The sequence below is a fragment of the Aethina tumida genome, chromosome 3, assembly GCF_024364675.1.
Source record: "Aethina tumida isolate Nest 87 chromosome 3, icAetTumi1.1, whole genome shotgun sequence".
In the NCBI taxonomy this organism is placed as follows: Eukaryota; Metazoa; Arthropoda; class Insecta; order Coleoptera; family Nitidulidae; genus Aethina; species Aethina tumida.
Window position 1 is genome coordinate 9545449 of NC_065437.1, and position 26608 is coordinate 9572056.

Consider the following 26608-nt stretch of genomic DNA (forward strand, 5'->3'; position numbering starts at 1 on the left):
ATTATTAATTTATTAAATTAATAATCTAGTGGGTTATTAAAAGAGTAAAAAATAAATCAATAATGTGATATAAGACAAATATTTTAATTTAGTTCTTACATTCGATTACATTTAAAAAAATAATAAATCTTTAAAAATATCCAAATAATGAAAGCAACTTCCCTGTTGAATATATTAAAAGTTGTATAGTTCAAATATAACAATATAAAAATATTGTTGCCAATATAACCTATAACAAACATTTAAGCCGAATTTACATAGCAGTATTATAAATATGGTGGTGGTCATCAGATGTTTAGTTGCTTTCTTGAATACGTTTAATAAAAATGAACGACTTAAATTTAACGTGGACAGTGTAAACGAATTATCAAAAATATGTTAACTAGTGATTAAAAGAAATTTGTCATAAAATATAAGTGGGTGTGTTGATGTCATTCCTCGGAAATTCGGTTTGGTTACCACCTTATTTATATTACCATAAGTGCTATTCTCTTGTCATTTCCAAAATAAAAAATAAAAATTCAAGACGTTTACAATTGTTCTTAGGGATTAGTTTATTATTTAATATATAAAACATATATTTATTGAAATTAGCTAAATGTCTATTTCGGAATATAAACTAAGTTATTGGCAGTAGTTTATATATAATTAAAATAGAATAAAGGCCGAACATTTTATACATAGCGATACCTATTTAAGTTTAATTGGTTAAATTTTTTGGATAGGATAAGTTAATAGCACAAGAATAATCGATATAAATAAATAAGATATTTTATGCACATCAGTCTTCCATAATAGAAGTTCTAGACAAGGTAACTACAGTTTCGAACTCTCATAACTCAGAGATGTAGCTGTCTTCGACTGTCTTATCGGAACCGGCACACATTCATCCTTGATCTGCGGTAACGACTGCTTATCTAAAGTTTCGTTTGAAACTTCAATAATAGTCTTCTCATCCAGGCTCTTGGTCGTCGGTTTGTTATCATTGATCGAATGGAAAAACTGGCTACGGAGTAAAGCTGCTTGCGACGAGTATTTCCTGGGCTTTTCGTCTATATCAATGTAAATACTGTCGTTGCTCAGCGTGTCGTAAACGCGATCGGTCTTGCTCAGCGACGGCTTCGTATTACACCTAGCCCGAAAGCTGCAACTGCTCCCGATGCTCGTCTTCTCGGCCTGGATGAAGCTCACGTTGTCGTCGAATCTGACGCGTTCCGACGCGCAGTCCTCCGTCGTCACGCAGCTGCACGAATCGCTACCAGCGGCCTAAAATCATCATCATATAACCACACCATTACATTACTTAGCTGCGTCAGTACCTTATAGTTAACGATGGAGCCAGCGAGGGCGCGGACAGACGCACCAGCGTCGTCCGCGATGCTCGCGTTCGCCGACTCAGACAGACTGCTGATGCTCAGCCTCAAGTTAGAGATTCTGTCCAGATGAACGGAGAGTTTTTGGGTGCCTTGACCGACGCTGCCCGACAATGCGGCCATGCTGGCCGACTCGCGGTCCGTTTCGCGATCGGTCTCGCGTAACACCTGACTGCCGCTGGCCATCGAGAGGCTAGCTTCGCCGATCGACGGATTGGCCACCTTGCTGCCGCTCACCGCGTCGATGGACGACGAGTCGGGGGCGCGCGACGATGCCATTACCGACGACGAGTCGTCGGCGGAGCTGGAACCGCCGCAGCCGCCCGACCGGCACAAGGAGACCGGCACGACGCCGTAAACGTAGAATAGGAGGATTGGGACGCCGATGCCGACTGCTAGGCCAGCCAATATTGGAGATATTAAAACCTGGAACAAAACGATATTCATTGTCAATAAAATTCATATTAAATTGAAATTTGATGAAATAGAAATGTGCACATAATTTTTTGTTATTATTAGAAAATAATTGTTTACTTTACATTGATTTTTATTCAAATTTGTACTTGTTACTTGTATTTTTTAGTGTGAATAATTAGCACTGTCACCCTTCTAGTTTTAAATAATGTCGCTACGAGATAGTTTCAGCAATTACAGACTACTCTTCCGAAGACTGTAACTCAAAAACTATTTAAGATATTCATTATATTGAAAAAAAAATTTCAAAATTTCACCCTTAAATCTTCTAGTTCCAAATAATTAAGAAAAACATGATAAATTAACAAACATGTCACCACGTGATAGTTTCAGCAATTACAAACTACTCTTTAGAAGACTGCAACTCAAAAACTATTTGAGATATTCATTTGAAATTTTTGTGTATTATTAGACTACCGAAATATCTAAAAAAATGTTCCAAATTTCATCCTCAAATCTTTTAATTAAGAGTTAAGAAAAACATGATAAATTAACAAAGATATCACACACGTGATAGTTTCAGCTCTTCCTAAATTGAAGCATAAAAGATAAAAGAAAATAGAAAGTCCCCATATAATTCCGCTCCATAACGCGAGGACAGACAACGAGCAATGTATATTTCCTGTTGGGGTGGCGGCGGCTGCGCCACTGCTAAACTTCAGGCCCCGGCGCTCACCACACCCGAACAAGCGCGCACTCACCGGTTGTGAATGCCATGTTGCAATATCGTCCAATTAATATCTCTACAAGAGATAGTTCAATTTATAATTTTGCTTTACCAGAGCTTGTAGCAAAGCATCACTCGAGGTGCATCCTTCAAATTAATAAAATAAAAAATTAAAAAAACTATTCTCATCTTTTTAATTTTGATGCGGTTTTAGTTCACCAATGTCAAAAATAGTTGGATGATCAAACTTTATTTCAAATCATTGGAATGAAGTGAGTGCCATCTATGTTTATATAATTGATTTTGTAGTTCATAAATTTACTTTTATTATACATTAAGATAGATATACAAATACATAATAGTATTTGGACCAAAGCATTTTAACACAGTTGTACAGGATAATGCCATTAATCATTCCTGCAGCGAAAACGCGGCAACACCGCCCGTTTCCAGACCGGCGGGGCAGGAACTCCTTGTCAGGAGCACAGGTCGCAGTACAAGGCGCACCGCCGAACCTAACCGTGCCTCCCCCCGCCGTCGATCGAACACGCGCCACGGTTTTTTACGTGCTATGCCCCCGGCATAAAACCGCCACCGTAAAATCATGTCCGAAAGCGAAGAGGAGACGAGCAGCGGCGCCGACTGGCCCGTTACCGAGGAGTGGCTGCAGGCGGTGCTCAAGGAGCATCACACCGAGCTGGCAGATCCGTCGGCGATCACGGTGCTGGATTTCACGGTGAAACCCGGCTGCGACGCCGGCGAGAGCGTCCTCAGCGACATACTGGCGGTGGCCGTCAAGTACTGCCTCAAGGACGATCCGGACGTCCACCATAACCTCAGCTTTATCGTCAAGCTGCTGCCCCAGGACCCTTTCAGCCGTTTCTTCGTCACCGAGGCCCAATTCGATCTCAGGGAGATTAAGTTCTACACTCAGGTGACTGTTTTTTATTATTATCATTATTGGATTATTGCTTGAATCAATTTAAATACAATTAACTCTTTATTGGTTGTGCATTGTGCCGCGACATCCGGTTGAAAGGGAAACATATAATTTAATACAATCGATTGAATCATTAAGTGTTCAAGTCGTGGCAAAGTTGAGTCATGTTAACATAACTTTAACGAGCCAGTTAATTAGCGTTCCCCTTTCGTTGTTGATGAGCCATTTACCATCAATTGAATACTGCGTCTCATACACAGCATTTTGCTCCAGGTGGTTCCCGACCTGGAATCTTTCAAAAGCAATATCCTGGCCGACAGCAATGAAATCCAACTGCCAATCCCGAAATGCTATTACGCCCACTACTCGGCCGGTACTTCTGAACCGGAACCCACACCCCCGGAATCCGTCCTCGTACTGGAGAACATCAAACCGATCGGCTTCGTCGGTGCCGACTTTTCCAGAGGACTCACCCTCAAGCAAACGAAGGCCGCCGTAGAAGCCATAGCCCAGTTACACGCCCTCTCGCTCTCGCTCAAAGTCAAGGAGGGAAAATCTCTATCCGAACGTTATCCGTTCCTGTTCCAAACCACCAGGGCATCCAACTCCTATCAACAGCTGGTGGAACGCGGTCTGCCACAGTTGTCGCAATTTTTAGAGCGACGTCCCGGTTTAGAGAACGTGCTGACGTCCCTGAACGATCTCAGACCGCACACCAAGGACGTGATCGAGTCCTTGCTCTCGCCGGAAGAACCGATGGCCCTCATCACTCACACGGACTTCTGGTGCAACAATTTAATGTTCAAGGAGGACGAAAGTTCGTGTGTGTGCTCGATAATGGACTGGCAAATGGTCACCTACAGTCGACCCACCAACGACATAGCACTGCTGCTGATCAGTTCAGTACCGGCCGAACTGCGCAGGATACATACGGACACCTTATTGGACGGTTATTGGGAACGTTTGACGAGCACTTGCAGACTACTAGGCTTAGACATTGAACAGGAATTAGGGTACGACCGTAAGAAACTGTCAGAGGATTACAAGAGGTCCCAATTGTTGGCCTTACTGTTGTGCATTGGGTCGGTGGATTTGGCATTGGGTAACGAGCAAATGGAGGGACGACTGCTCGAACTACTGCAGGACCTCAATAAAGAAGGTTTGCTCAACGCGGACGTGGCCATCAAAGTTCAACAATGAACGCGGACAATTCGAAAAACAAAGTGATACCAAGCTGTGCATAAAGAGACGCAATATTAAGTGCTTATATTGTGTTTTGTTGCTTATTTTTATGTAACAGTTTAACTGTGTTCCGTGCCAATGTATTTTTATTGTTAGATGATATATTTATTATAAAAGCAAGCTTACAACAAATTCGTACGTAGCACCTTTATAGTATTAAATTTACCAGCATTTTTATTAAACATTTATCTAAATTTAAACATCAGATTTTAATTAAAGGATGCATTTATAATTACAGTGTTTTATTTAGCTAAATTCAGACAAATTAATTGTATTTTATATTATAGTTGGTGGTAAAACTGTTTTAATTAAATTAAAAGTGAACCACAAGCCTAGCCCGTGTTGAATAACTCAATTACATAATTTAATGAGAAAGCACAGTTTTCGTGAAACTTTTCAAACACGACTTATTTTTAGATCATCGCATCAATTATTCAAATTGTAATTCCTTTATTGCATGTCCCCTTTTTTTAAAAATAACGCTGCCAAAACACGGTCCCGACGGCACCTGATTTGCAACCACAAAATTGGGTCATTTTTCACGTCGTTTTTCGTTTTCCCGGAGCACGGAGTTCGTGTTCATTCAGGGGGGCATTTTTGCCCGGAAAACTTCACTATCGATTCGGTTGCGGACATTGCGAACCGTGCTTTCTGTCGCCGTCTCGATTTTCCAACGTTATAACTCTCTCCGGTGTAACGTTGATGGATTGATGTCACAATCGTTTTTGGGCGCAGTGTCGCCATCCTTCAATTATCGCACGGCACGTTGTGGTGCCTCGTTCGTGGCGTGTCATCTTCATTCAGACACGATGCTTTATTGCATTAATAATTCAATTTGTGTATTAGGGGACAAGACAAACTTAATTACTATTGTAATAGTTAGTGTAGGTAAAATAGCTATAATTTGCTGACGTTTCGCCAGCACGAGTGGCTAGAATCTTCAGAGGCCTGATTTGGTTAGTGTCACTTTGACATCTGATTGACAACTTAGACAACTGATGTTCTAGAAATTTCGTTCTGTTTGTTGGTTGTTCTTATCTGTTTAGAGATTTTGGTGTTTTTGAGCGCTGGAGATCATATATTATCAAGCTTCAATGCTTCTTCTTTCCTGTTGAAGTTGTTTCCGGGCAGGACATCCAAAAAAGGTATTTGGTTCTCCCGCTCCAATACCATTATGAATTTGATATCGTTATGCCGAGAGTTTAGGTGTTTTAGAAACTGATCTAGTTTTTCTTGTCCATGTTTTCATATCACGAAAGTATCATCTATGTAACGATATCAAACAAAAGATTTTGTGTTTGGAAGTCTCAATCGCTTTTTGTTCAAACTTTTCTATAAAGAAATTGGCAATTACTGGACTAAGAGGACTGCCCATAACTAATCCTGAAGTCTGTTTGTAGAATTTGTTGTTCCAAACAAAATAGCTTTCAGTAAGATATGTACGGAAAAGATCCACTATATCTGGAGGGAATATTTCTGATATCATGTTTAAGGATTCATTGATTGGAACTTTAGTGAAGTGACACTACGTTGAAATTGACCAGTCTACATCAAGATATAATTCTTTCAATATCCGAACAAAATGAGTGGAATCCTTGATAAATGTTGGGGTGTTTCCATGAGGTTGTAGCAATCTCGTAAGAGGTGGGAAGCACTTCTTATTTGACCAATTGTTTTTGGATACCCACTAGTAAGGATGATTTCTTTATTAGGAGATTGGTGTTTCTTAGCTTTGTCTGTGTTGGATCTTTAGCCAGTTCTCGATAGCTTGTTGGGTCCAGCAGGTCTTCCATCTTGTTTTTGTAATCTTCAGATTTCATTGGATTTCCTTTATCTGCTCGGAGAACTATGATAGTTTTATCCATGTTCAGAGTTCTAATCACTTGGCACTCCATACTTGTAAGATTGTTGGGGGCTTTTATATATTTATTTTATATTTTATATTTTATATTTTATATTTTATATTTTATATTTTATATTTTATATTTTATATTTTATATTTTATATTTTATATTTTATATTTTATAATTTTATATTTTATATTGGTGAGATTTCGTGATTGTCCCGTTGTTTTCTTTTTTTGTTGTTCGGTTCTTCGTTGAAGCTCATTTTCCATATTTCTTTATCCCACTCCGTGGGATGTAAGTAAACTGCTACTTAATTTGTAGTAGATGTGTAAAGAGCCAAAATGATATGTGGCACACACCACCTTGCTGAAGAACAAGAACACTTGGAAAAAACACTATAGGCCAACGGACACAAACGTTCAGAAATAAGACGTACAATGATACCTCATACTAATAATGAATATCCACCTAAAGAGCCCACGATTGTAAAGCTTTTCTCCCATAAATATGTAGTTACCGATAGAATTGGAAAAATCTTATTTTAAAAAAATCTTAAAACATAGCATCCATGCTGTTTTTATACCAACAAAGAAGATTCAACATAGTCTCAGATCTGCCAAACATAGGAGAGGCCATCAAACAGCTTCTGGGATATATCGCATACTAGGCTCTCGCGGGAAAGTATACATCGGTACCACAAAATGTTTAATAGGGACTAGTATTAAGGAACACAAACGAAACTGCATCGTAGGACAATCAGACAAGTCTGCTGTACCTAAACATGCACTGTTAGACGAAAATCATAAAATAAAAATCCAAGATAAACTATTGCTTGCCTCGACAACTGGATATCGCAAGAGAATGATTAGGGAAGTAATTGAAATCCATAAACACGGAAACTTCAACAGAAAACAAGAAGCATTGAAGTTTGATAAAACATGGACACTAACCTTAGTTAGGTAAAAATTATTACCAAAATTATAACTTATACGAGTTTTGACGCTGTAACGGATGGTTCTGTTAATTAAACCGTACGTCCCTCATGCGGGGGCGGAAAAGGAGAAAAAGTTAAATCCCCAGAGTGCAAAGTAGAAGTGCACACGCCGTACGAAATCCGCTTGGCCGTCCACACCAACGAGAATATCGATCGCGAAAGCGCATCGTTCTCCCGTGAACACACGTCGACGGGGGTGGTGCCCGTCGCACTCAAACTATCCCCCGCACACGAACACACGGACGGTTTATCGGTGGGTGGAAGGGGTTGGAGCAGACGCTTACCTCGAACTATCGCAAAACATAACGACCGATTTTATTGCCCGTATTTTTGATCCTCTATACCGAGGTGTACTTTTGTTTGCTTCCCTATTTGTGCACGATTTAGTGTAAAAGTTCATTAGAAAAATTTAACGCCTCAATTTTAAAAAGAATTTCTTCAGCAACGAACGCGAAACAAGGCTGGGGAATAAACACGTCTCCCAGGGGAAATCCGGTCATATTTACGGGACATTAATAAAGCACCTGACCTATATGAGCTACCTGAAGACTCTTTTCAATGTCACAGATCGATGTGCAATTTTCGTTTTAATATGCCAGACGCAATTACTTTTTAATGGTGCATGGAATTATCATGAAGACGAATTAAATTAACATTATGTTGTTTAATAACACATGCATGGTTTTAAAATTGGTTGAAAAATTATAAATAATTTTAGTTACGATTCTACTATTGGATGTTTGAACAAACAATCTCACCACTACAATCGATATTTTCCATTTTCCCATATTTCATGCGCTTGGCAGTTTTAACGAGAGAATTCATATGAAGTAGAACAAACAAAATCGCTTAATCATAAAGACTTAATATGAGGCTGAGCTATACCAGAAGATTACGATTTTAATTACGTGTCAATTGTGTATTCTAATAACAAATATGAACAACTTACCGAAGCGATGACACCACCAACGATTGCAGCGTTGCGCTTATGCTTGTTAGCGGACTTGTACCTTGTGTAAAGCTTCCTACCAACCCAAACTGGAATGCCTGCAATGACGGGGAGAGTAAGACAACAATCCAGAACTAAATTATCGTCAACTTACCGATTATCATGGCTGGAACAGTGATCCCGGCCACCAGGGCGATACCGACCGGTGCTCCAACCAATGTGCCAAGCTGCCACAGGATTTTCTTCTTCCTGGACCACGGTTTCTTGCCCCAGAAGGTGCAGCCAGACGGACTGCAACAATTAAGATATCAAGTGATATCAACCAACGACGACAAAATACAGTTTTTAAATATTGTTGGGGTGAATAGGGAGAAATTAAGATAATAGAAGGTTTAACATAGTATCCTTTAAATAATAGAATAAGTTTTCACAACTAGTTAATATTGGGAATGAATATAAGTACCTAAGAAAATGAAGATCATTAATTTCCTTCATACACAGCCAACAAAATTCTGCGCCGCAAACGGCGCACATCATGTGATTGCAAGAACCGTCGTCCATTTTCACGATGAGCACCTGACACCTCGGACATGGCTTTATGTCGTCTCCTAGAACGGGCACCAGGTTAAAACATCAAAAACGAATGGCAAACCATCGACATTACTCACTGTGCTGGGAATCCTGACTGTAGGTGATCGACGACGATCGGATGTTGGGCGAGCGTTGTGCCCTGGCGGCGTCACACGTCTGGTTCGGGTGCCATTCGGCCTTGCAGTGGTAACAGAAGTACGAATCGCAGCCGGGTCGTTCGCATTTCAGCTTCGGACAGCTGGCACATTCGCTGGCGATGACGGCGAAGCCGCAGTCCGGCGCTGGACACCAGCGGGTGTCCGGATCGACCAGTAGCACGCGTCTCACCATGAAGTCCTCGTATTTCTCGAAGAGGCGCGGGTTGTTTAGAATCTTTTGGATTTCTGCAAATGTTGATGATGTATTAAATAAAGAAACTATACTACTTAAATGCAGTGTTTCAATGAACGTTCCTATACCGATTGAAAAGCCTTTGATCCTACTGAATTTTGAGAGAGACATCATGCATGACAGAGACAGTGAAAGATTCCCAAATTTGCATTTCTCTCAAAATTTAGTAGGATCAAACGATTTTAATTCATAGTTAAAATACAATAGATCTGACCATGTGATGATTTGCGGAACTTAAAAACTATTATCAACATTTATGGTTAACCAAAATTCTATTCTATACGCATAAACCATAAAAATAATAAACGATATGATGATAATAAATACATATCAAAGCCACTTTTGATTAGAACAAGAATACATACTCGAATGGACATACTCTTCAGTCGGTATAACCGATAGGCCGAATTTAAAGTACGCTCTCAACATTTCGCTGGCTACTTCTAGACTGACACGAATCAGAGTAATTGAATTTCGCCGCATGAATCGGGAATAATAATTAATGAGGTAATTAACTTTTCTGTTCTAAGGTCCAATAATTGCATGTCATTAAAGTCGGAGGTAAACAGAAATTAAGTACATTAGCGTATGTTTTTTTAATGTTGGGTTTGTATGTGTGTTGATTTTAAAACAACCCGTTTAAATTTACAATGTAAAGTTACGCAACCTGTAACAACAGAAATTTTTCCAGCTATTCATGTGGCGGATGTTTACTATGTTCTAACAAAATAAAGTGACAGAATCCGACAACAGACTGCCCAATTCAACCAACTTCTGGTGAGATAGAATTTTACCGTTGGGGTGCATCGGTTCGAAACATTCGGGACAATTAATGCAGACTCTCGATTCGGTGATTTCGACGCGTAGGTATTCCTTGAAGCAGGAGTCGCAGGCTCTGTGGCCGCAAGCGGCCAACTCGCAGAACCTCTCGGGCGGAAGTTCCAACAAACAAACCGGACATTCTATTCTTCTTGTGGACGTGACCTAAAAAATTAGTAATGGTTAGTTGTTCACGGTGTTGGAAGTATTGAATTGCGAACCTTTCTTTTTTCGGAACATGTGGAAGTTCGACTAGATGCTTGGTGGATTTCTACCTGGTGTACTTTCGATGTACTACTAACTTTGCCGTCTGGAACATCTTTATCTGAAAACAAACGAACATTAGCATTTATAATTAAGGAAAGTTCGATTAAAACGCTGCAGTAATTAGCATTCTAATTTGACTGTGCTGAATATAATGCACTCATTTGGAAACTCATCATACATACTTTATAAATAGTCATAACGAATTTAAACAGAAAAACAAGTAAATATAATTACGACAAGGCAAAAAATAAGACAAAACGCATGTAAATACTATAAATAATTGTTCAATTTAAAGAGATTGTGTTGGTGGGAACAAAGTCCAGTAATATTAATCATGGTTTATTTTATTTGAGAGGTTTGTTACTTAAGTCTAAATGTGAAATTTATAAGTGGGATGTTAAATAGGAAATTCTCCTTTTATTGCAACAACCAAACTCTAAAACTTTACTAAACAAATAACTAGAATTTCTGTTAATATGCTTAACAATTATTGTTATATTAATATACAGAAAATTATAAGTCAATCGATAAATAAATCAAAGAAATCAAAAAGTTTTCTAAAATTATATAAAATGTCTTAAAATTCGTTAAAGGGAAGTATTTAAAGAATATTCTCATATTCTAAAAATTACATGTGACGTTTTCATCCATCTGAATCTTGAGAGAGACAGTATGCTACTGAGATAATAATTTATTTCAAAAAATTTTGATTTAAAACGTCTTTAAAGCGACCAATATTGATGTCTCATTTCAGGTCATTTTTGACACACACTTTAATCAAGGACAATCCTATAAGGAGCCATTATTAGTACTACCAAATTTAACAACAAAGTTATTGATATTTTATGATATCAAAATTGATTTTCAGACCTTTTAGCTTCACATGATAATACATTGTATCAATTTTTTTGGAGAAAGTGAATAACTTAAAACTATTGGGTTAATAACTTAAAACTATTGGGCATAGTACAGCTAATTTATTTGTAATTATATGTAGAATTAAAAAATCGAAAAATATACAGGATGTTCCACTGAAAATAACAAAATTGAGGTCACTTCTTGCTAATCCAGCAATTAAATTTATTAAAAATATATTAGAAAAGTAATACCATTTTCCGTCCTCTATAAACTTCTAATGATTAAGAGGTAAAACATCCTGTATACAGGTAAATATTTGAATATTATTCTCATATTCTAAAAATTACACATTACGTCATAAAACTTAAATTTATTTAGTACAATTTTTGGTATGTAACAAATAAAAATAAACTCGTATTAAGGTTTCTATAGATATTATCAAAAAAGCTTTGACTTTACATAGTTATTTATTATATAAATTAAAATGATTGTTTAAATTACTTCTTGTTTTATAATTTCTTTTACTTTGAAAGGTGTCTTTAAAATAAGTAACGTATTAAAATTTGTTTAATACTCTTTAAATGATGTATACATATCAAACGATTTCTATATGTATAGAGGTGGCTACGTAGTGGGATATTTTTCCTGTCCTTGTTGTGCATGATGTCTCACTCAAATAAGTAACATAATAGTTATAAATATAATTGAATTTGTATAATAATTATTTAAATAGTATACATGAATAATCTACTATTATAAACTCATGTTTTAATGAAGTTCATTCAGCCAACTAATTTAAAAAAGATGACGCAGAATCAGTAAACAAGTTTTACTGCAGTTTGTCACCGTTTAAAAATAATTTTGAGTGAACATTGTCTCAAACAAACCATAAATTACTAAACTTTGATCGACCACCATCAATTCAAAAGTAATCAAATGACCAAGTTCAATTAGGACTTGGCAAACAAAAATAAAACAGCCTCCGTGGCTTCTCTCAAGTAACAATAAAAAAAACTCACTAGTTTTATGTGACTTGGACGGTCCGGAGGCGTTCTGGGAACGGCGTCTGTTCAGAATCGGACTGGAGTAGATCAGGTGGCGGAGCGACCACCGGCTCGGGAACCGTTTCTTGCGCTGGCCTCCGTTGCCGCCTCCGGCCGTCGGCGCCGTCGCCACGCACGTGTGCGGTTCGGCGTCCGCGTCCGGTGAATTTTTCATTATGGTTTTTCTTGTGTTTCGACCGGGTACTTGTTTTTTTTTTTTGCTATTCTTCTCTACCGTTCTTCGTCCGTTTGACGGTGCAACGTCCGGTGTGGCTTTGTGGCCGTCTGTACGTGTCGGAGGATCAGTTTCTTTGGTGCGTGGGCTGCATCGATCCAAACAGCATCATAGGCTAAGTGAACCTGAAACGGAAAGACGGGCGTTAGTACGTTAGTATAAAAATACATTGTCGAGGGTAATCTGAGCAAATATTTTTAATGATCATACTTGAATTAGTAAATAAACGCATGTGAATACCTCGACCAGTTGACACAGCAAATATTTGGCGATAATTTGATTAGATATGTAGATAAAGCTATTCTATGGATTTTACTAGATGGTTTACAAATCACTTGATAGTCTTATGCGCATTCAATCTTTTGTAATAGAATGGTTCCATAAATAGAACACGATGCTTCCGTGTGTTATCTTGTATTTGGCAGCCAGTAGCCACTAAATTAAAAATTTATTTACACGGTTTACAACTACTGAGAACAGCTGAAATGAAAATAATACGCCTCAATAAAATAAATTACAGTAAAAATAAAAAAGCCAACGTTTGAAACTTTTATTAAAATTAAACTAGAGACGTCGCTTAAAGCATAATTAATTTTTTATACACTTTGAGTCTGGCGCTTAATGAAAATTGTCTCACCTCAAGTGTCGCAGATGCTTCACAATTTAAGTTTAATTTGTGTTTCAGCAAGACGGTGACTTTTTGTTACAAATCATTCGAAACAATAAAATGCCAACAAACGATACGATTATATAAAAACATAAAAAGTGGCAATTAAATTATTTAATTAATGCGTTTGCATGGGTAAAAATCTTGTTAATAATGCATATTACACAATTGTTTACAATCACAAGCAGTGGAAAAATAGGCACAATAACAAAATATTTTGCTTTCTACAACACAGAATTCGTAATTGCAACATCTCTATGAATATCCAGATGCAAAATAAAAAAGTGAAAGCAGACGAAGTATAACGGAAAATCACCTGTCAATCGCTATACAGGGTGATTCACCTAACTTATTCATTAAAAGTTTATGGAGGCTTGACATTTTTATAGCAATTATAAATTGACTACTTTTCTAATTTATTTTCAACAAACAACAATCATTTTTATTATTTTTAATGAAACATCCTGTAAATTTTACTATTATACATATAGAAAAGCGTTTGATCAATCTGAATCTTGGAACGTGGCCACATGAAATATTATTTAAATTAAATTAGAGAAGTGGAAGGAGAAAAATTTTAAATGTTGGGAAAATAAATATTGTTTAAAATAAATAAATAGATTCAATCAAATTATAAATGCTGAATAAGTTACCAAACGTAACACACTGAAACAATGGATCCTTGAGTGTATCAAATAACCTTAATGATATTGCCCAATATATATAAATTTATATATACCACCAAAGATCAATTTACTTAATTACATAATTGATAATTGATATTATTAATTTTGGACGGATGCAATTTTGTTTGAATCCATTGTTAAATTTAGGATTTTGGGTTAATAATACTACAACTACAGTATTGCCTTATTAATATTACTAAATATTGTAAATTGCACATTAATTATGACTTATCAAGGCCAACCACAAATCTACATATATTTACAGAAAATATAGGTCTTCTATTGTATAATATTCGCATGCAAATGGAAATTGATTTAGACTACAATATAATTTACGGAAGGTCTGGATCACACTGATAAGCCACATCAAAATCGAACGTTACAACATCCCGGTAGCTTCAAGCATGAACCAAATGGCAATGAAAACGAACGCACCTCGTCAACAGGCCAATTGAATATTAATCAGAACTGAATCAGCTGCCACAAAACATTATTAAGACGACTGGTGAATCGCCAATTAGCATTGCCGAAATTGGTTTTATCAGACTCACGGAAGAGCATTGATCGTTCCATTATAGGTACAGTTTGTGCAGGTGGAAGATTACCAACCAACCCAACATCCGTCAAATTAAATTAACGCGACGCGCACTAAAATTATTATTAATTAAATTATACGCAACAAGGTCTCGAAATTACGAAAAAAAAAACGTGTAAACTAGAAAAGGAAGTAAGTTTCAATTCGGATGACACCATGAGTTGTCCCTCAGATCGACGTTCCGACCTTAACTCACGTGTTAACACTAATTTTGCAGTGTTATTGGAAGGACCACGAACGAATTATCAACGTGTGTGTACTCACGGTCAGCGATTAGACGAGACCGACGCACAAATAACGAATGCAAATCGAGTCGTCGGACTTGACTTCTTCTGCCAGTGTCAACGGGTGAAGCAGACGATAAAGCATCGATCGACAACGACCTATTGTCTTTCAATTGTACAAGATTATCGCACCGGTTCGTTCTCCTTTCGAAACTGATAAGTTGCTGGTGTTTACAATTGGGTCAATTAAATCTCGCTTATGCATATTGTATAACCACGATGATCGAACAACAATCATTTTCTACGGGGTTACCGGTTCTATTTTGACAAACCTATTATTTATTCTATTAGAAGGGATACAAGAGGTTTTATTAAATAAATTGTGAATTAATTTTTATTAATTTTTATGATAATACAGTGTTGGTACAAAGTAGAGTAGATCTTTAAAAAAAATATAAATTTTCGCTTCGCTCTGTATATGTAAATCTAATATAATTTATACCAATTATGGATACATTGTATACAAACATATCGGTGAATATTTCTTGTATTCAAAATAATTCTGTTAGCTACAAATCAAAAAATTAAATATTCAGCTAGAAAAAAATAGAGGAACTTTTTACTAAATGTCACTAATCCAATGCATAATTTTTAGTTTTACAGTAACTGTCAACTGAATTAATAAAATGCCTCATGGTAAGAAATTATTTTTCGAATTAAAAGTACGGATTGTATCGTTCTTTCAATCCGATGAGAGAATAATCAATATCACTAAATTGTAACGTATGTTTTACAACAATTTTCAAGATTTGGTAATGTGGAAGAAAAAAATCAAAATTGGAAGACCAGGATAAACAAATTTTATCCTACTCCAAAAAAGATCCTTTCCTGATTTCCAACAAAATAAAAGTTCTACTTGAGACACAACTTGGAATTAATGTTTCTTCAAGAACCGTAAGAGACAGATTAACTACAAGGGAGTCTTTGTGCAAGAAGGCCAGACTAAGAAACCACTACTATCAGAGAACAGAACAGTCAGAGTTGAGTTTACCAGGTTCCTTTTACACTGGACTTTAAATGATTGGAAACGAGCGATCTGGAGTGATGAAATCAAGTTTAATCTGGTTAATAGTGATGGGATTTTATATGTAAGGCGACCTATTCATGAAAAGTTTAACCTAAAGTTCACCATACTCACTGTTAAAGACGGAGGCGGGTTGGTAATGGTATGGGGCGCTTTTGGGGATTTCGAATGGGTCCTTTTCTTTGAATAGAGGGTATCTTGGATCGTTTTTTGTATAAAATATTAAGAAACAACATGAAATATGTCACTAAAAGATTATTTTCAACAAGATAATGACCCGAAATACACTTAAAAATATTTGAAGCTGTGGCTTTTAATGTTATAAACTGACCATATCAATTTCTCGATCTGAACTCCATTGAAAACTTATGGGAGATAGTGAACAACAAAATAAGATTCAAAGAGTAATCAGCAAGATTTATTCAGGGTCCTGCAAAAGTCCGTGTTGCTTTCCATGAAGAAAAGGTGTTTGGAAGTTAATCATAATAATGGGAATTTTACAATATATTAGTGTAGAATTAATTAAAATACTAGTTGCTCGACTTAAAGCCAGCCCAAAAAAAAATAATCATCGGTAAAATTAATCTCTTGATTTTTTTATTGTTTAACTATGTAATTGTTAAATTTATTAAGGAAAGTTAATTTTCAATATACATTTTTTTGAACATAACTAGGACAAATATTATTTGAATTTTAAAAAAGTTGCTCTACTTTCTGCCAATACCGTATACTTAAAAATATACCCTGTAAATCTGTAAAAATGCATTATGAAGCAATAAGCTAATTATTTATTTTAATTGTTGGATTACACTCATAAAACATTGTTTATCAATAATTAACAAAAGTAATTAACTTGTTTAATTGTATGGTTGTAATCAGAGAAAAAAGTACATCTAAAATGTCATAATATTTTATGCAAGAAGTTTAATTAAAATTTGTATACAGTGTGATTCATCTAACTTATTTATTAGAAGTAACTGCTAACTTCAATGAAACACTCTGTGTATTTTTGAATTTTTATAGTCTGGTGTACCTAAACTTAATAGTTTTTGTGTTATTAAGAGATACTGAACAACAAAATAAGACACTCTTTGTGTTACTGATCATCTGTTGCTTTCAATGAAAGAAGGTGTTTGGAAGTTATTCATAATAATGGTAATTTTACAATATATTAGTGTAGAATTAATTAAAATTCTAGTTACAAATTATTTGTAGTAATAATTATTATTATTATTAAATACGACTGAAATAAAGGTTACAGAAATGTGAGTAAACAATTTAATTAAGATTTTTTTCATTATTGGACGTGTTCTACCTGCTTTCACAGTTTGACCGTCCATTTTAGAAACACCTTGTATAACTAATAAACTAGCAACAATAATTGAGCAGTCTTGCGGCCCATAATTGTAAATTTTCATGATGTACACAATACACACTGTTCGTCGTGTGTCACATGAAGCCGCCGATACACTTATCTAGGTTATTTACGGTAAGTGCCGTCGTGTTTCCAATTTCGCGTCCACCGCTCACTCTAATATGAATTAAAATTAATTAATGGATCGCTCTTGGAGCACAAGGCAATTTCGTCGCGTACGCAATTCGGTTTGTGTTCAGTGTTCAGTGTTCAGTGTGCAGTCGTGACCCACAAATTACTATTTCATGTTTTACATCGGCAATTTATAATTTTTAGTCTAGGAGTTATATAACATACTCAGACTTACTCAGTTTTTAATGTCGGACCTGGATCGTTGGATAACCGGTGGGCGGCGGAGAAAGTGGCCGCTCGGAAAAATAAAAAGGCGTGTGCGAAACCTTGAAAAATATCATTCGCTCCGTATTCGTCGTTTTTGCGGTGCATGGATTCAATGTTGGCCGAGAAGAGGCTCGGGAATGTTTTCGTTCAATTACATTTTCACATGAAGTTTGTTTGTTTGTATTCTTCACATTTTTCAGCCTTGAAATTTTTAATGGGATATAAACATTGAATATAATTGTTGACGTTTGTTCATTGCATTATTCTAATCATATTCTGATTTTTTCAATAAATATGTTTAGCTGTAACGGAGAGAAACAAATTGTGTAATTCAAAATTATTTAATTTTATTTCATTTATTTCAACAAATTTTAAATATCATAAAAGATTATACACACAGTACCAGACGAAAGTAAAGCAAAAAACATATTTTTAATAAAAACATACAAATAGGATGTTATCAAGGAACCTTATTTTTGACAAATAGTCTGTCTACCTTATAACTTGAGTGATATCACACTTGAATTTAAATGTAGTCTGTTTTTAGTTTCTATGATTTTTTTATTTATTGAACAATCAAAAGTAAAGAAGATCAGGTATGATTTTTAAAGTTTTAAATATTATAAAAGATTATACATACAGTACCAGTCGAAAGTAAAGCAACAAACAGTATTGGACATATTTTAAAATTATGCTACTGAACAATGTTTTTATTATTTGTAGAATATATGTTAATAATTTAAGTATTTATTTAATTAATCTATATACTTCACTCCAAGTTACAATTTCTTATAATGTTCATGATTAGTCTACAGTTCTTATAAAAAGTTTTTTACTTACTTTTAAATTAGAAAAAAATACCTAATCCAATTATTTTTTTACAAATTAAGTTATTTACAATTTTTTCGAGTGGATCCTCTCTCACTGAAAATATTTCATCAGAATGGTATTCGAGTTAATGATCAGTAAAATATACAAATCCGTATTCGCAATATTAAAGTGCGACCGTTAATTAACATGAAATCCAAGGAAAAGTCTAAGCCCGAAGTATGCACAGCACTTCATCCGTACGCGACTCGCGAGTGGATAATCTGCGGCACGTGAAAAGCTTACCGGTCACCGTACATGGCGGTTTAATATTTCCGATTGTCGAGTACGCAAAACGGATTTCAAGTGCTCGCCCGGATTTTATTTCCATTTCAATTTCGTACGTTGTAAAAAATAGTTATCAAGCGTTGTTATAATTACTCAAGTCTGTGTATAATGTGTTGAATTATCGGTGCTTCTGCATTACAAAATAATGGCAATTTGTTTTTACATAACTCGCGTTCCATTTTCAGAAATCCTTGCAATTAAAAATTACCAGTTTTATGGCTTCCACGTTGCACAAATCTACACGAAAATTGCACAAACTGTTCTTAATGTTGTTGTTTTACGATTCATGTGCATATATAAAATAATATCGCGTTATTAAATTAAAACCATTTCAATATTGGTAAGACATAATACGATAATAATTATAAAATATTTGCTACGAAAAATTTTCTCTTTTGGATACAACTTGCACGTTCTTGAATTTAATATATTTTTACGTCTATAAAATCAGTTTTTGAGTGCCAAAAGATGATAAATTTCTAAAAAAGTTCTTTAGTAATGATCACATATATACCAATGGTATATGGACTTATCTAATTCGATTGTGTGTGACAGAATTCAAAGGAACATTTCCTGAAATCGTTGAATATGGTTGAGACATGGTTTAATTAATTGGATAAATTAATTTCCAAAACCATCGTATTTATAGTACTAAAATTTCACACGTTTTTCAAGATAAATTAACTTTTTTTAATGATACAGTAAATGCTAAAAGATACCAAAATATAATACAAATTTTTGTTCACCTTAATGAATCAACAGAAATATTTTTATCGTGATAAAATGTTCTTGCCCTTACTGCGAGAACAACGAAACATTTTCTGGAATAATACTATGGCAACATGGTGACTGGTAGAAGGAAGAATTTGACCACCAAGATCCCCAGATTTAATTCCTTTGGTTTACCGTTTGTTTGGACATTTAAAAATTATATTTGATAGGAATCAATTACACACCATCTAATAGTTAAACGATACAATAAGAAATGATGTTCAAACAATAAATGGATAACAATTAATGGTTGACCATATTTTGAAGAGTTTTATTAATAAACGAACCAAAGGAATATTTTTCGTTGTTTTTATCGCTTATTGTAACGAAATACCTGTTTGTTAATACCTATTGTCATTTTATTGTTTTAATTTTAATTTACATAAAGAAATAGTTGTTCAACAATTAAGAGTGTAGTAAGTCATGACCATTAACCATTAATCACCGAACACAGTCGTTTTGCTAAAACTAATATTTTATGTTGAAATAAAACTGCTTAGAATTTACAAAAATAGGACATTTTGACGACGTGCAAAATCTAAGTTAATATTAATTTTATGTGTAGGAAATGGTTAACCAATCGAAAAGTTTTTTAATATTCAATTTAATTATGATGAGACTTACACTGAAAATAAAAATTATTGATATTTTAAGATGTACAAAATTAAACGAAAATAATGAACACTCTGTGTAGAATTTAAGACTACTAACAATAGCTACTTATAATATGGTTTTTGGCTAACGTCTATGCCAAAAATAAATTTTTCAATATCAAAATTGTTGGTTTTACAGACATTTCAGGTTTGTTAGACTCTCAATCTGTCAAAATTTTTGAAAAAAAAATAAATATATCAAAAACTATTGGTTTTTAATATGAGACACGGTATAACCATTTTATTTGCAATTACATGTAGAATTTAAAAATCCAAAAATATACAAGATGTTTCATTAAAAATAACAAAGTTATTTAATTTTATAAAAATAAATTATATAAGTATGTCAAGTCCACTTATAATTGCTATAAAAATTTCAAATCAATACTTTTTCCGCTCTCCACAAACTAGAGCCTAAGTTAGGTTTAACCACATTTTATAGTTTTTCATTTGCCAAGCAAAATAATAATTATCAACAGACTCTTTCTTTACTGGGTAGTCTGTAAAGCTTTTTCATAAACATTTTGAGTCCACAAAGATGCATTTTGTGCTTTATTTTTACATTTTCTTTAGTTAAATTATTATTTTATTTGAAAGTTTAAAAACTTCATTCACTTTTTTTCTATAATTAAAAAAACAAAAACATAAAAAATATCATTTGTACAGGTCAAAACAGGCAATTTATTATTATTATTATTATTATTATTATTATTATTATTATTATTATTATTATTATTATTTGTAACAAATATCCTAAATCCACTAATGCATATCTGGTTGAAAAAGATATTTAATTATCGTTTTTTATGATTCTTTACTTTCAGTTAATCATAGTTTATGAACTACTGTAGTTAAGAAGTGATTTAAGAATTTCAAAAATATTTGACATTTCTAAAACGTGTACTAACTTAAAAGATCATTAATATTTTAGAATTCCACGTAATGTTTTACTGCAGAAAATATGATTTCCAAGTGATTCACTTTTAATATCTTGCCCCCTTTTCTTTACGGTTTGCCACTAATAAAACAATAAAAGGCAATCAACGTGCAAACATTTCGCAATAATGCCTCCAATCGTTTCCTGCTTCTTCCCGTCACGCGACCCCCGCCATAAAGTTTCGAAACGACTCGAACATAACGCCAATTATCAAAGGCAAAAAAATGGGTTAACGAAACCGAAACGAGACGTTAACAGAAATTAAAACCATCGATATGCATCACGTGACACATTTGTGCAACAGTCCGGCGTTTTTCTCTACTTCAATCGCATTTTACGCAACGGAAAAGCGGAGGTTTGGCGGCACAATGGCTTTTTCCCAAGCCCCGCACCCACCTCATTGTAATTAACGCTTATGGAAATAATAATTGTTCGGCTACTTACGTATAAAAAGGTCACTGGTTGATGCACAAGCGCGAGAGCACGAGAGGTCGACACCAACGTTAACCTGGAAAAAAGCATACGATTTAAATTTTCCTCTTCGTCCGGGCAATTGTTGTTTAACACTCAGTACGGGCGAATTGAATGAGAAAGCAGATTGAGAAACGTTGAGGATTAACGCATCGTTTGCTTTGCGACTTTTCTTTCTTTCCATATCGAGCACAAGCAGCCAATTAAACTCATCCGCTGTTTTCTTTTATTTTTAATTAATCGCCCCGTTTTTCGTCTTGTTGATGGAATGCAAAATTTCGTTTGGCTTAGAGACAACGATTATTGTTGTTGTTGTTAAGGTAAATGCCAAGTCAACTTGGCACATCGGGCACGATGAAGAAACTTGTGCACGTGCAGCCGTTCACTTGGGCTAATAATAAAATTATAATGGAGGCGGATTAAGTGGAATCGATTTTGTTTGAGGCCCGCACTCTCGGTACGAATTCTCTTAATAATGAAATTAATGGGAATTGAGAAACTTGAGATCGGATGATTAAACGTTCGCAATTTAATTAAAATGTATTATTAAGACAAGGGAAATATTTCAAAATTTATTATAATAAAATACAATCAATATAACAAATAAAAACAACAACTAAATCCGATACAGTTAATGCATTATTGAATATCGACATCTTCAATCAATCACCAATTTTATTTTAACATTTTTAGGAATGTTTAACTTTTCTATTATATATTAATATACATACTTTTGAATAAACTTCAACAAATACAAGAATAATTTCATATATATCTAATTCTTGGCAGAAATTTAAGATCATATCAAAATTATAAATTAATTAAAAAAATATATTAATATTCATTTTTTTTTAATTTTTAGATATTTTCGTAATTATATACAAATGATTTTCAAGTTCAATTTTGTTTACTTTTATTTTATTTTTTCATTTTTAGACAACATATCATTTTTCTAATTGCAATCATGATATTCAATTTTATTTTAACATATTACATAGTTTTAAAATTTTGAAGAAACTTCAACATATATAAGAATAATTTCATACATATTTAATTCTTGGCAGGAATTTAACACTATATCAAAATTATAAATATTTAATTGGATAAAAATGCAAATTGGCAAAATTTTCAGCATTCTTCAACATTATTAATTAATAAATAGATTTTCATAATTATGTTAGTGCTGTGTTTTATGTTTTTCTATAAGAATTTTAGCAATTTTTAATATTTGTTTTCTCTTTTTTATGTTACACTAAAACGTTTTCATTTTTTTTAAGATTTCATAATTTTAAATAAATTTTAATGAATTAAGAAAAAATTAAATAGGTTGGAAACATTGAAAGCAATTCAAATTAAGGAAATGGTAATTCAAAAATCAAAATAGTTTTTTTTATTTTTTGTTACAATTTTAATATTACTTAAATAAATATTAAGCGAATTTAAAATATTTTAAACTATCAACATTAATTAAATAAAAACAAATCGAGCCATTAAACGTTTTGGAAAGTACAGAACTAGAAATCAAAGAAATTTAAACAACTTAACATACATATAATAAATCTGTGTTTTAAGTTTTCTTATAAGAATTGTAACTGCCTTTAATATTTTTATCATTTTTAAGATGTATTAATTCGTTTTCATTTTAAATTTCAAGATTTTCTATTTTTAATTTAATAAATAAATAATTAAATAATTATTAATAGGATAAAAAATTAATTGAATTTAAAATATTTTAAACTATTAAAATAAATAAAACTTACGAGAAAAATTTGTGTTTCTTATACGAATTGTAGCAGTATTTAATTTTTTTATCATTTTTAAGTTATATTAATAATACATAATAATAATTATTATAATAAATAATACAAATTTTATTATCATTCTGATTAAATTGTGAAAATTTATATTTATTTATAACAATTTTTATATGTTCATAAAATATTAATATTATTATATTTTAATTTCGTTGAAAATTTATAAAAAGTCACCTAGAAAAATATTATAAAATTTCAAAACTTAGATAACTTGAATCTTTTCAAAAGTTTTAATTAATTTTTAATTAAATTCAGATATTCAAATAAAAAAAATTAAAACAACTGATAAATTTGTGTTTTAAGTTGTCTTATAAAAATTGTAGCAGTTTTTATTTTTTTATCATTTTTATGTTATATTAATACGTTTTCATTTAATTTTTAATTAAATTTAGATATTCAAATATAAAAAAATTAAAACAACTTTGTGTTTTAAGTTTTCTTATAAGAATTAAAGCAGATTTCTTCATTTTAATTTCTAAGATTTTTCAATTTTTAATATAAGTAATGTAATTATTAATATGGAAAAATTAAGTAGGTACCAAATACATAAGTATAGTATATAAGTATCTTCAAATAAGACAAATTAAAACAATTTTCATGTGAAATTTAATATTTTCTTATAAGAATTTTAGTATTTTTCCTATTATTTAGTTTTTTTATCTTATTTTTATAATTTTATAATTTTTAATATATATTAAATAAAAATTAAAATGTTAAGGAGAAAATTAAATAGGCTGCAAATATTTGAAGCTATTAAAATTAATAAAAAAACAAATCGAGCTACTTTAAATATTTTGGAAAGTATATAACTTCAAATCAAAGAAATTAAAACAATTTTTATGAGAAATTTTATATTTTCTTATAAGAATTTTAGTATTTTTTATCTTATTTTTATGATTTTTCAATATTTAATATACATTACATAAAAATTAATATGCTAAGGAGAAAATTAAACAGGCTACAAACATTTGAAAGCTATTAAAATGAATAAAAAATAAATCGAGCCACTTTAGATATTTTGGAAAGTATAGAACTTCAAATCAAAGAATTTTAAACAAATTTCAATAGAAATTTTAAATTTTCTTATTTAATTGATCTTAATAATTAATATTAATGTTTAAAATAAATAAAAACGGATTCATATTAGACGATTTAACATTTCAACGTGTGTGTGTTCAGTGAAAAAAAAATAAAATTGAACATTCAGAAAAACTAATAAGAAAAAACTGTTTCCCCAATTTTCGTCCGATGTTGTTGAAGGTTTATTGAACGTCCAATTTTTTGCGACGTTTTTGCGAATTTGCACATGACTGCATCGAATTGGGCGAACATTAAAAAGACACATTTTACAAGAAGAAAAAAAATTATACGATAAGCAGGAAGACGTACGTTCCGTCCCGTTAATTCGGAGGATCCCGTTCCGGTCGTCGGGCACGATTTCGGCAGTGTTTTCACCGTAAACAGTCATCTGTTTAATTAGCACAAAGATCCGCGTTGCGAACACATGTAGTTGTCAAAGAAGCAACTGTACAAATCGGACCGACCTGTTACCATTACAACGGTCCGCCGTGTACGAAACTCACCTGAAATGGCACACAAAACACACGGGTGCATCAACGTCCGGTGCGACGAACGGGCCGGACACAAACACACACGGGATACGCGGACGAACACACACACACACGCACACATGCGAGGGCAGCGAGCAAAAGAGCTAGACATACATACATACAGGTGGCAGGTAACGTGGGCAAGGTAAGTGCCGCGGAGTTTGCGTGGAAACGCCGCCCGAAAACTAACGGATCGTGATCGATGCGAATGCGACGTTCCGATATGGAAATTAATCGAAATGCGATTTAGTCCAATTAAAACTGTGAATTGTCAAGCAGTTCTTAAGACTCTTGTGTCCTTATAAAAATATTTATTATATGAATAAAATGAATAAATTCTAATAATAAGGCACACCTTGAATATCTCTGATTATCCTCCGCTTCTTCTGTTCAAAGAACAGTCAAGATAAAGGAAAAGTTTTCGGTTGTGCACTAATCCAGTGCCTGGGCCAAAGATTTTCCTGTTCACAAATCCGTAAATTGCTGTAATTGTTGAGAAAGTTTATTATATAAATAAATACTTTTTAGAATTGTAAAACTGAAAAACAGGATGAAGGCTATAAATGTAAATATTAAGTTGGTTTTATTTACATTTCACACTTGAATGAATCAGTCAAATATTTTCAGTCATAAAAGTGAATGGAAGTAATTCATAATTACCTACTTTTAAAAAATATTATAAAATTGTGAAAATTTAATAATTTGAACAAACAAATAAATTATTTTCAGTTATTAATTTTATTGTAAGCGTAGTTTTTCTATATTTCTATGAAAGTAACAGGGAAAATATATATCACATACAATACATAATTTTTATAGTTTTTTAGTTTTAATTTTGTTGAAAATTTAAATAACTTAGGTGAGAAAAGCTGCACCCCGCACTTCGCCAAAACGGTATAACAATTACATGGGAATTTCGGGCTCATTTTGGGCTAATTTCGGCCCAAAAGTAAAAATTTTGGGCTCGAAAAATAACCGCTTTTTTTTCATTTTAAAGTGCGGGGTGTAGCTTTACCGTAAAGCTACACCCCGCACTGAGTTTCAAAGGCTGGGGCTATCGAATCAAAAAAATTTGCATGCAGGAATTTCGGGCTCTTTACGGGCTCACGAATGGTCAAAAGAAAAAAAATGTAGCTCAAAAAATAATGGGTGATTTTTAAAATTTTAAGATTTCTACGTACTTGCACTTTTCTCATTGACATTACACGGTTAATTCTGTCGATTCCGAAGTGTTCTTGGTACTGAAATTTCGGGCTCTTTAAGGGTTAATTTCGGCCCAAAAGAAAAAATTTTGGGCTCGAAAAATAACCGTTTTTTTTTTATTTTTAATGTGCGGGGTGCAGCTTTACCGTAAAATTAGACTCCGCGCTGAGTTTCAAGGGGTGGGGTTATCGAATCAAAAAATTTTATATGCAGGAATTTCGGGCTCTTTACGGGCTCACCAATGATCAAAAGAAAAAATATGTAGCTCAAAAAATAATGGGTGATTTTTGAAATTT

At 33.4% G+C, this 26608-nt stretch overlaps 2 protein-coding genes across 2 annotated transcripts; one reads left to right on the plus strand and one right to left on the minus strand.

Moving 5' to 3' along the window:
• Positions 1–65: 65 nt before the first annotated feature.
• LOC109608603 (E3 ubiquitin-protein ligase RNF19A-like) lies at positions 66–25229 on the minus strand. The gene is made up of 11 exons (XM_020025087.2): positions 25083–25229; positions 21659–21722; positions 12431–12814; positions 10508–10611; positions 10262–10451; positions 9155–9460; positions 8950–9094; positions 8641–8777; positions 8487–8584; positions 1320–1799; positions 66–1266 (listed from the first exon to the last, which is right to left on the minus strand). The coding sequence occupies exons 3-11, from the start codon at positions 12627–12629 to the stop codon at positions 817–819; spliced, it is 2109 nt and encodes a 702-aa protein (XP_019880646.1). The 5' UTR covers positions 12630–12814; positions 21659–21722; positions 25083–25229; the 3' UTR covers positions 66–816.
• On the plus strand, positions 3006–4936 carry LOC109608604 (uncharacterized). The gene is made up of 2 exons (XM_020025088.2): positions 3006–3448; positions 3728–4936. Exons 1-2 carry the CDS (start codon positions 3119–3121, stop codon positions 4652–4654), a joined length of 1257 nt encoding a protein of 418 aa, XP_019880647.1. The 5' UTR covers positions 3006–3118; the 3' UTR covers positions 4655–4936.
• Positions 25230–26608: the final 1379 nt, after the last annotated feature.

Excerpts from the sequence above, each read along its gene's own strand:
- LOC109608604 (XM_020025088.2), top strand. The coding sequence starts at position 3,119 with ATGTCCGAAAGCGAAGAGGAGACGAGCAGCGGCGCCGACTGGCCCGTT. Across the intron at positions 3,449-3,727 it reads AGATTAAGTTCTACACTCAG|GTGGTTCCCGACCTGGAATC; the intron begins GTGACTGTTTTT and ends ATTTTGCTCCAG.
- LOC109608603 (XM_020025087.2), bottom strand. The coding sequence starts at position 12,629 with ATGAAAAATTCACCGGACGCGGACGCCGAACCGCACACGTGCGTGGCG. Across the intron at positions 10,612-12,430 it reads GTCCAAGTCACATAAAACTA|ATAAAGATGTTCCAGACGGC; the intron begins GTGAGTTTTTTT and ends GTTTGTTTTCAG. Across the intron at positions 8,778-8,949 it reads AATGATCTTCATTTTCTTAG|TCCGTCTGGCTGCACCTTCT; the intron begins GTACTTATATTC and ends TAATTGTTGCAG.